This window comes from Vollenhovia emeryi, unplaced genomic scaffold (assembly GCF_000949405.1).
Source record: "Vollenhovia emeryi isolate VEMERY1.0 unplaced genomic scaffold, V.emery_V1.0 DF939246.1, whole genome shotgun sequence".
NCBI classification, from domain to species: Eukaryota; Metazoa; Arthropoda; class Insecta; order Hymenoptera; family Formicidae; genus Vollenhovia; species Vollenhovia emeryi.
In genome coordinates, this window is record NW_011967120.1 from 138,049 (window position 1) to 150,111 (window position 12,063).

The window sequence follows — 12,063 nt, forward strand, 5'->3', positions numbered from 1 at the left end:
TCTTAAAAGAACTAATTTTGGCTTAGGAACTGGTATAACCTTCACCACCGAAGTTTCCAGACCCGTATGTAAGACCATGGTGTAAAGATACAAGGTGAAACGTTGCGCATGTAACCAATTTTTAGGGCAAATTGCTCATCGGCTCTTCCTGTATTCAACCGTAATGATTTGCAGTTTGATGGTTGGGGCAAATTTCTGATTGGTCAATTCGGTAGTTTGGGCCACTTCTGATTGATTGACACTGCGCATCCACCAGACCGCTTCACCTTGTATCTTTACACCATGTGTAAGACCGTGGCCGCAGTCGTCGCGAGCATGATGTAAAAATACAAGGTGAAACATTGCGCATGTAACCAATTTCTGGGGCAAATTGTTTATTGGTTCTTGCTGCATTCAATCGCAATGATTTGCAGTTTGAAGATTTGGGGCAAATTTCCGATTGGTCACGCGTGCGCATCTACGGGAATGTTACACCTGGCATTCTCGCATCGCGCGAGAGAGGGACCCGGGAGGACAAGACGCGGAACGGCCGCGCGGGACGTTTCCCTTCGATCCCTCGCGCGTTTTCCCCGTTCGTTTCCGGAACGCGGGCCGCAGCACGCGCAGAGCGACGAGTACGGCCGGGATATCTTTTTACATATCAAAGAAATTAATTCGGCTGAGAGCTGGGTTCAGCGACGCGCGTATCTCGCGTGCTAAAAGGATTCCCCTCCGCAGCCGCGTAACGTATTAATGAGCGGCGTTGTAATAGCGAGCTGTGGGGCTGTTATTCTCTTAAATCGTCAATTTTAGTTTATTGTTGAAGAATGATGCCGCTAGGAAATTTCTTACGGGGTTCTCCTTTTTTTTTTTCACCGGATACGGTAGTCGACCGCATGAGAAAGCGTCGAGATTGCGCCAGCGGAAGACCGGATATCAATCGCATCTTTTTTAATGGTCTCGCTGCTGAGCGGATAATGGCTGTGCCAAACGTATCTCAACATCTCGCAGTGACGTGAAAGGGTTGAGGCTGATGGATAAACACGATAGAGTCGCAATAAAATCCCGCGCGTTGCATCGGAACGCAAGCGAGTCGGTTCTTGCAGAAAGGGCATGACTCAACTTTTCTACGAAAATAAGTTCTATCAGAGGGGAACACTGTACCGTTAGGGTAGCCTCGGCGATCCGCGCGCGCAGGAAGGTCTCGAGTCGCGCTTAAGACAACACTCCTCCACGCGATCCTCTATTCCTAATTATTTCCGATTCGGCGAAACGGTACAGCGGATTAAAAAGTCGCGACAATTTATCTACATTGCTCCTGAAGAGAAAACTTATCTCGTGTGACATATTCTTTTCAATAATACGAGACATTTCCGTTGCAAGCGTATTGCGTTGAGAAAAAGTACAGACGCGCGTTTCCTATAACTTCGCAAATTTTTACGGATATCGAATGCAAAAATTAATTTGAAGAAAAATGAGCGAGACTCTTTACGCATATCTAAATGCTTTTACGAAAGGAGAGTTTGCTCATTGTCACCAGTAATGATTAAAAATTGAGACAGGAAACTGATAGTCAACCCGACTGGCTAGTTATTTAATTAGTTTGTTACACAACGTTTCGACCCTACACTTTTGGGTCCTTTTCGAGTGATACTAAGTCAGTCATCGTCGTCGAATAAGACAGAGTCGAGTTATAAAATATATGTATACGTGTGAGCACTGTGGTAGCTGGTCTCGAACCCTGTCGACGACGACGACTGACTTAGTATCACTCGAAAAGGACCCAAAAGTATAGGGTCGAAACGTTGTGTAATAAACTAATTAAATAACTGGCCGGTTGGGTTGACTATCATTGCAGTTTCCCGTCTAAACGCTTTTACTTCGTCCGCAATTCGTGCGATTGTTGCGCGCGTGGTATATAATTTTACGTCACTTTGTCCACGGTTTTCGAGAGAAATAGACAATTTCGTATTCTTAATTGGCGATTCAGCGCCTCACAATACCCCAACGCCGCGAATAGAATTAAAGACACGATCGAAGCCTCAGTGCGATAGGGCTGTTATTTTCAATTTCGAGACGCCGTCGAAGACAAACGTTCGAGGAGGACAAGAATAATTAAGGATCATAAAATTATTTGCGTAATGGGCCTCTTAAAGCGCCGCGCGAATATACCTCGTTTCTCAACAGCCACGGGAGGTTGGGAAGTGTAATATTACCGAAGGGACTGTAATGTGATTAAGCGCTCGGGCGTACGGCGCTGCGTTAAGAGATCTTTTTTTCTCTCTCTCTCTCTCTTATTTCGACTTAACTTCTCGTACGCGATATGTTAACGCGACGTGCGAGATGACACGGGCGGATAATACCGCGGCGGAGCATCGCTAATTAAATCGCGCTTTGTTATTTCCTATTAACTGTTTCTTTTTCCACGTGCATAGCGCATCAATTAAATAATTAAGTAAGCGCGCGATCCGCTGCGGCACGTTCGGAGAAAGGAAACGCAGGAAGCAGGAAACGCTACAATTGCCATGGGATTCTCCTGTGATTTCTCGCGCGTTACTTTCCGCGTGCTCACGGCTGAGGGACGCGGCTGCTCTCCGAACGGGTAGGAAGCTGTAAAGGCTTTAACGAGCCTTAACAAACTGCCCTTCGAACGCCTGCCATTTGCGATTTTACGGAACAACTCACGCGATTAATGCAATACGTGTCGCTTTCGGTGATCAATTCTGGCAGGTACGAAGATGATTTGTATAAAAAGAAAACCCGAGTGTCCACTTTCATCGTAAATATCCAATACAATATATTAAGAATATTCATTTAAAAAGAATTTTATCCGTTCATATAAAAACTGCTTTTAAGTTTCTCTAATAGTTCTTATATATTAGTCGATTTATATAAAGTCGAAATAATAGTCGACTTTATATAAAAAGAAGAGAAATTAAAAATATTACTTTATAAATGATTGAGATTAGCTAACCTCAATCACGTACGACTGTCCCTGGTTTTGTCTTTATGCGTACTTTAATCGTATGGAAGAATTTTGCAATTTTATTAAAGCCCACTTCAAATTTAGTTAGAACTACGAATTGCAACTTTCAAACACCAATATCTTCTTTATTAGACTTCTGTACTGAGTGTTTTAAGTATGAAAATGTTCTGCTATGCGGTCCGCAACTTAGCCTGATATTATTTTGTGCACAAAAGCTAATAAAAAGAATTACAAGCGCAAAAACTATATTTGACTGTGTCGGCTAAAAAGATGGCTGAAGGATCCTCTTAAGTTATAAAAACTCGCCGAATTTTCGCAATCGTTTATCAAACAACGCGTCTGCAAAAAGAGCAATAAATGTGAGAGGGTCTGTATTTCGTTATTCTTTCTCTACTTGTAGCGTTGTGCGCCTCAAGGTGCTTTACTAATCGCTTTCGATGTAACTTATACATGTATAACGCATCCACCATAATTAATTTAGCTATCTCTGTGACTATCTTTATCCGCGATATTTAATAAATGGCCCATCCCACCCGTCACTCTAATCGATTACTCTTGAATTATGCACTCGCCGCAATTTAGGCCTATAGCAAGTTTTATTTTAGGCACGGGGATGAGTATCGGCATAAATAACCGGGATCTATTTTTACATAATGCTAACGATTGATAGCCAGTCCGACATTTAGGTTGCCGTTCCGCATATTTATAGCACGATAATGTTCCTTCGAATACGTCTTTCGGTTTTACGCCTTGTTTCACACTGGGTGTCTCGCAACCGTCGTACGACACTTTAATGGCGTATTTTGAAAATCAGGTGAAAGGGAGCCTTTTTTCCAAGTTTGTCAGCTCGAATCAAAGGAATAAATTTCGTCGCCAGCCGATACGATGCGCGAGCCGTAACGCTGACCTGTAACGACTAAATAGATACGTTCTAATTGTAAATTAAAATACAGCTCCGTAAATAAGCAATGTTTCGAGAAATAATTGTGCCGCGCGTATAAAGTGATTAATTCCGAGAGTGACAAATGAAATAATAAATAATGAGTCACTCACCCTGTTGGTTGCTCCGCCGTTGCCCGATGCTTCCTCCTGCTCCTCCTCCTCCTCCTCCTCTCTTGATTCTTCGTGTCTTCGTTATTATTTCGAGTCACTCACACAACACTCACTCGCGAAAACACAAAAGGGATTAATAACGATCGTCCCGAGATAGTCGCACAATACTTTGCATGGCATCCGCGGTGTCAATAAACATGCAACTCTATTACATCGCGAAAAATGACATAGCAAAGGTACGATAATATCAAGCTACGATTTGCCTGACAATTCGTTCCCCAAATGAACAGCCGGTTAAATACGTCGTAGCGACGAAACCGCGACGAACGTACGAGAGCTTCAATAAACAATGTAACGCCGAATTTATGCCACGCGATTGGTAAATGTTAAAACGCCGGAGTTAATTGCGATAGAGCATTTACTAATCAAACGCGTCGCGCTGTCACTTGACTCGACGTCGCGTCGGCCCGTTTCATTTCGCAAGTAAGGCTGATGGCAGAAAACGATCCGTAAACGTTTAAGTCCATCTTACAATTAGTCGTAGACGTAAGACAAGGCAGAGGAAAACTTAAGTTGTGAAAGTCTATTGTATACGACTTAAGTTAAAGACAAAATATTCATAGATTCGAAATAATTACTACCAAATATTCTATTCTTTATCAGATTAATCGTCGACAATCGATGCGACGTGGCTTCCCGCTAATCGGATAAGGGAATAGGCAAATTAGATCGGTGAGGTGTTCAATAAAGCGCGAGTTATACCCGAGAGTACGTTCTTGAAGAAACATTCGTCACCCGTAAGTTTCACAAATAAATCAATTTATAATTTTCCCGTTGCTCCGGTTTCTATTTTAAATGAGTAAATCGCGTGAGATGTTTGCTTAAATAACCGCGTTGTCGGCACAGTTGTCAGACGTATTAATTAATCGCGCGAGATTATTGTTGCGAATTTGACGTTGTAGTTATTTAGGAAAGAATAATCGCGCTTCGAGAGATAATAACGCGACGACGCGCGGAGCGGATCGCATCGCTGCCTGCCGGCTCGAGTGACGCCGCGCGAATGACACAAGGTAATCGCGTGTAAACAAGTCGTGCGGCGCGAAGGACGTGCGCCAGGCAATCCGTTAACTTCAAAATATTTAACGTTCCGATATGAGTGTCGAATAAATTTTCTATTCCTCGCATCGCAAATTAATTCCGGCGCACGGGCCGTCGCGTATTAAATTTAAACGCGTCTATTTAAAGAGCCCGCTTCAATGTGATCGTAAAATTCTTTACGTTGAATTATTATATACTTTATAAAGTATCGCGTGAATTATTACGCGAAATTACTCCTGCGAAATTTCAACGAGTGATATTGCGAGACGTTAATAAGTTAAAAATTTGTTTCAATTTTTTAATAAACCGAGAGAATGAAATAACGTCGCCGTGGAGAATGTGGCGACGCATTTGTTTTCCCGGCTTATTAAAGTCACGCATTTTCATTACATCTCCTGACGTAAAAGTTTGACAAAAAGGTAATAATAATAAATTACAATCTAATTTCTGCATAAAACGAAAACAAATTTGACAACTAAAAATTGTTTTCTTTAATAAGCTTATATTTAAATTTAACCGCAGATACGTTCAATAATTATTTTGAAGTGGAATAATTACTCCCCGTCATTAAAATTTTTATTACAGAAAGTATTAAATAATTTGCAAGTAAAAGAGTTCAAAATTTGCTATTAATAATCTCATTAATATCAGCTAATTATTATGTATGTAATATCTTGTTATACATAAGATATCAAAAGACAAAATTATCAGCGAGCAAAAAAGCCAATATAAAGATCAATAACAGGTGACAGTTTCGGCACGTGTGTAAACTCCGACGCCAGTTAGAAACTTCGATACGCAACTTGCGTATTCTATGCGATATTCTTTATCGTTTAGGTGAAAGCATAATTGTTAATTTAACATCTACGTATTAGTATTTTTATTAATTAATGTTTAGAATACATTATTAAATTATTTGCATATATTTCACTTTTTATTTTCAACGTCTGTGCACCGCGCGTCAATTCTTGCCCGTTTAACTGTCCGAGATCTTGATCTCATTTTCTTTGTTTTTGAATAACGGCGGCACAGTGACACCGAGATGAGGCTGTCGGTGCGGATTTTGGGCGGAAGTACAGTTTCGACGATTATTTTTCAACATTTTCTCGCGCTCGACGTGGCGAGCATGTGAGGCGGTGCGGCACGAGTTAAACGCGAGTTTCTCACGCGCAGCTAAACGGCAGCGAGCAACGTGCGGCGTTATAATTCCAGTTTTGCGGCCGAACGGTAATGCCCGGCGCGCGCGGAATCGCGAATTCCGCGGGCGACGGCGACGGGGGCCAGTGAAATGATTCACGCGGGAATCTATTATCACCGGGAGTATCGTCGTCTGGCGTTTTCACGACGCGCGTCCGCGCCGCGCGGATACGGGCGTTTGCAACGCGAAGGCGCGCGATACACATTTCTGTACGCGTGCAGTAATCCCTATAATTTGTGCGTTTGCTTAGTGCAATTACCGGCGGCGTAACAGCGAGCGTAACAGTATCTCGAGGTGAGCACTTTCAAGGGGCGGCGACCATCCGGATATAATCGTTTCGTATATCATTACACTTGTAATATGTCATCTGCATTTTGTTTTCTAACGACGAACACGAGGAAAGAAGAACACGAGCGTTACCGTTCGCCAATCACTTGCTTGTAGCTCGCGGAACGTTTATCTTTATCGTCCGGTGTTTCGATGCGATTATATCGATACGTCAAACATCGAAGATTACAATCCGCGTCTATCCGTGCTGCATCCCGAATGGAGATATCGTGACGGATAACGGCTTTCTCTTTGCTCCAGTTGAGTGCAACTGCAGCCTAGTCGCCAACTAAGGGCGACGTCCCCAGGTACCGTACAGGGTGAACCGAAAACGTTAGTTCTTCTCTTTTCTCGGCTCACAACTTTTCCCACGGATTTTTAATTAATCTGCGTCTGGTGAATATTCGGTCAGACGCCGTCTCTCGCGACTTCTAAGAAGTTAAATATCCACAGAATCGCGCTGCGAAACAAAATGATACGGGGACGAAGTGGAATTCGAGCTGGACAAATGGCATTTCTAAGAGAAATATAAGATGAATCGTTTTGCGTGTCTCAAAGTTTTTATAATAAAAAATCAGGGTTGGGAAGTAACTCGTTACTTGTAACGAAGTTACAGTTACTTTTCTTTGATAACTTTAACTAATTTAATAGTTACTTTATATATTTTTTAAACCTCCGCAGATCGCATTAGGCTTCGCATTTGCGCATAAACGCCTTCATTGACGCTTTACAATTCAAATGCGGATTTGATATTCTTATTTCTATTCCAAGAAAGTAACTGCAAAGTAACGATTCGTTACTTTTTGAGTAACTGTAACGCGTTACTTATCAGAATTGACAGCTTGTAACTGTAACTATAGTTACATTCTCAACGAAAAACCTGTAACTGTAACTAGATACATTTATAAAGTAACTTTCCCAACCCTGTAAAAAAAGTGATATCGGTATAACAGTAAGAAATGGATGCTGGCCTCGATGCTGCTTCTGCATTTGCAGTTCGAAAAGAACGCGCGACTGTCGGTACACCTTTGTATGGAGAACGAGACGTGCGTTACGGTGGTCAAACTGCCTACGTGTGTACAGTCCCACGTGAATCGAGCGATGAATCTAAACAATGACGTAGCCGAGACATACGAAGGAAAACTCATGTTCTGGAAGTCGTCCGTGGGAATGTGGATAGTCGAGTTGTTTCCTCATGCTTCTCAGATGATACCTGAGAAAACCGTGATACCGATCTTTATAGTACATATTATACATGCAATGTCGCATTTGTTATTAGAACTCGTTATAGCGTCAATTAAGCTAATTGCGAAATGGATGTGGTGCCGTGTCTTATAATAAAATCGTTATGAAATTATTACGGGTTACGACTGTTTATTCAGAATCATGAAAGGACCACTAAGAAGCGACGACTTCTACACGGAGAGAATTTTCTCTTAAAATTTGTCTTGAAAATCACGTAATCGTGGGACAACGTGGCATTTCGACTTTATAAGAGTTTTTGGAAATTTTACCCTACATTTTACAGTAAATTTTACAAATAAAATGTATGGTAAAATTTCAAAAACCCTCATAAAGTCCTGTTGTCTCACGATTGCATGATTTTAAAGGACTTTATGAGAATTTTTTGAAATTTTATCATACGTTTTATTAGCAACTGTATTTAGTATGCATTTTACTAGTAAAATTTCGACAAACTCACAAAGTCCTTGAAAATGCCACGATTACATGATTTTCAGAGTAAATTTGAAAAGAAAATTCTCCCCGCATACATTTATTCCCGAAGTATGTCGTGGTATTATATCACATTGCGATACATATGTGATACCGCGTGTGTTTTATGAAAAGGAATATTTTATAGTAAAAGAACAAGAGTGCGAGCTCATTAATTTTGTCGCTAGATCTTTTAATATGTAACATTCTTTCTCGTTTAACTAATGTACCATATCTGTAATTAATTATCGATACTTTCATCGCTCTCACATCGTTATTCTTTGATTATATTATCACAATGATCCCCTTCATTGTATGTTCAAGTTTTTTATATCAAGCCAATTAATTTTTTGATAAGTCAGTTTAATATTCTCTCATTGTAGATGCTGCCAAAATTGATACTCCTGCTCTGGACGGCAATTCCGATTGCGTTGTCCCAGAGCAACTATGCGTCGCAAGGCAACAGCATCGAGTATCAGCCGGGACTGCCGCCGAGCACGGTCCTCGACGGCAAAGTCACCAAGCTGGACGACATCTCGCCGATTATATTTCTGAATCGAACGAAAGCCTATCTGAATTGCGGGCAGGGTAGCATGGAAGTCGAGCTTAAGTTTGAGGAACCGTTTTACGGAGTGGCCTATGCCGACTTTGATCGCAACAGCGCCTGCATATTCAAAGGACGGGGCGCGACGACCGCCAAATTGGAACTACCTCTGAAGGGTACGTATTAATTTAAATTTAATTTAAACTCTCGCAGCGTACGGTATTGTTTTTCTCAGCCATTGATAGAATATTCTAAAATACCGCTTTTCCCCTAATAGTCTCTGAAAAGCGATGTAAAAATATATGTAATAATTGCACGTGAAACCAAAATTCCAAAGTCTCTGTGACACCTTTGGAAAAATTACTCAATCCGAGCATCGTGCAAGTAAGTCTCCAAAAAATTTTTTGAAGAAACGGTAATTCTATGATATAGTATAGATAACAAGACTATTTTTTTCATATAATCTTTCCGAGCAGACCCACTTGCGTGATATTCGGATTGAACAATTTTTCTAAAGGTGTCACGGAGACTTTTAAATTTTGATTTCACTTTATTTAATTAGATATATTATTTCACATTGTTTTACAAAGACTATCCAGAAATATTTATGACATAAGTTTTACTTTAATCTTTCTCAGCCAATTGATAGAATATTCTATCTCAGTCCACTCCTTTAAGCTTCTTCCAGGAGTCTCCACGCTTATCGGCATGGTTTTTTTCTGGGAGGAGTTGGCACATAAAAACGCATATTAAAACACGTTTGCCAGGCCGTGTTGGCGAGTACCTGTTCACCAGAGGCAGACCTGCCCGATTTTTGAGCGTTGTAATAATAATAATAATCTTTAATTGAGTTCCCCTTAGGGTCACAATCTCTACATTTTAGAGGAGAATAAGAATTATTGATTTTATTTCTTTATTGTCTTATTTTTATACTAAATGAGGTTGTGAGAATTATAAACGCGTCAAAAATATGTTTTGTCTCAGTACCAGAAATCCTTTCTGAGGGTGTGTAGTGGGACTAGTTGTAAGACACTCTCAGGTTATCAGTTCTTTCCAAGAGGTGACAATCGAATAAAAATTTTCAGTTGGATTCGAACTCAGATCTTCGGCTCGCTAGAGCAGCGCTCAACTGTCCGCGCCAAATATTGATCAGTCTCGAGCATTATTATTGCTCAATTTAAAAAAGTAACAAGACAGTAGATCATAAACACGTAATAATATAGTTATCCTCGATCCAATTTAAACGTATAAAATAATTTTACGTAACTTTCATTTAAAACAAACGGGACGAAACCTGAATTTGATATCGCTTCAAGTGTTTTTAGACCGGTTACTTTACTTCTACATTATAGATTATCCGTTTTGCAATATAATCATATTTTAGTTATTGCGTTTAAAGCGCTCTCATTTTTACGGAACGAATTTATCTTTTGATCGCATAAAAATGATCTATATTTCAGGATGCGGTACAAAGCAAGATCCTCTACGCGTGTTCACCAATAATGTGGTCGTTCGCTTTCATCCGGGATTAGAAATGGACGGGGACGAGGTTATCACTATAGTTTGCAGATATCCACCACCCGTGGCACCGGCGCCTCCTAAGCCGCCAGAGAGCATGTAAGAATCCTTCGTTGAAATTGTTATCGCGAGAAAGTGTATTATCAAGTAGTTTCATAGAAAAATTGTAAGATATTTGTTAGAATATTCCCTTAACCGAACATTGAAATTCTTAATGAACTAAATTATGCATAAATTATTTTTATGTCGATTGAATAATTCAAATTTTACGATAAAATGTTACTGAAATAGACGCTGTAGTAAGCGATATCGAATTTATGATCAAAGCGCGGTTCTTTTTCGAAGAGGCGATACTTTTTTAGAAAGTACTCAACGTAATTCTTTTGCATGCGCTGTGTTTCAGCGCAGCTAGTGATATAATTTGATAAAGAACGAGTCTCAATAGCGAGATATGTACTTAAAATAATTGTTAAGTAATCCATTTAAGATCGACATTCTCGAAATAACAGAATATCCTGTCTGCTAAGAAAGCCATCAATTATTATTGCCACATGACATATCGACAACTACTATCGCCAACGCGAAAAATCGAATTTCACACGACGTGTATCATCGACATTGAATAAAACAAGTTACATCAGTCTTTCCTTCCACCACCTAATCTTTTACGCATCAATGAAGACCGCGTTCAATATTTCTGCGTGCAACGTGCGTTCGCCATCTCGCCGCGTCGGATGAACCGAATAAAGGAGTTAACGCTCCCCGTCCAGAACATGCCACGATAATGCGCGCCTTTGTTCCTCGCGGTCCGATTATGCCTGCGGATAGGTGCGAGATAGGTCACCTCCGTGCACCGCTAACCAGCAGCATCTAACGTCGACGTTGCTTCCCTCGCCCGGGGTCGCGTGCATCCCGCTCTAATCTGATTCTCGTCCGCAGAATGGCCACGTTGACGCCCGCGTCGGTGACCGAACCGCCGCTGAAAGGCTTCCAGATTCTGCTGATCATCTGCGCCATCCTGTTCCTCTCGTTACTTCTGCTCGGCCTCGGCTGCTCCTACATGTGCCTGAAACGCCGAAACGTGCGCGTGGTCCATCGACATCCGTTCGAAAGCGGCACCGGCTCCGAGATAACGAAGCTCTCCGGCTCGTCCCTGAGCAACATCACGATGTTCGAGGGTCTGAAGATACCGCGGGCGCACGCTCTTCTTCACGCGGCCGTGTCCACTTCTGGTAGCGAGGCGAATCTGGTGATCGAGCATTCGGACACACTGCCGAGCGATTACCCAAGCGAGAGCCACTCCGAGGCGAGTCCCGATAATTGTCTAACAAGACGGATGATTGTACAGAGTTTGTTAAAGCATTGCTTGTAGCAATCCTCTCATTAACTAACTATACAGGGTGAGTCTTTCCATATCCGACAAAATTTTTGAGAAGGTAGAACGGATCGAGATGAACGGAAAAGTCCTGTACCATTTTGCAATTTTCGTAATAGTTAACGAGTAATTAATTATTAAAAATCGTTGTCTTAGGCCGGCCTACCGCCCAATTCGAGCGCGTGGCGAGATGTGCGCATAGCAATATCGATCGCCGGGCGATCACATCTTGCCACGCGCTCGAATTGGGCGGTAGGCCGGCCTAAGACAAC

At 41.5% G+C, this 12,063-nt stretch overlaps 1 protein-coding gene across 2 annotated transcripts in view; it reads left to right on the forward strand.

The window, feature by feature from the left end:
- Positions 1–12,063, forward strand: part of LOC105559986 — a 33,254-nt gene that overhangs the window by 17,095 nt on the left and 4,096 nt on the right. Inside the window, exons 1-4 of one of the 2 annotated variants that reach the window (XM_012008685.1) lie at positions 6,472–6,608; positions 8,738–9,074; positions 10,359–10,515; positions 11,356–11,722. In XM_012008685.1, coding sequence (XP_011864075.1) covers positions 8,738–9,074; positions 10,359–10,515; positions 11,356–11,722 — 861 coding nt within the window. In that variant the 5' untranslated portion in view covers positions 6,472–6,608. Of the gene's footprint in view, positions 1–6,471; positions 6,609–8,737; positions 9,075–10,358; positions 10,516–11,355; positions 11,723–12,063 lie in introns of those variants that run through there. The other variant, XM_012008684.1, reaches the window with a different exon arrangement.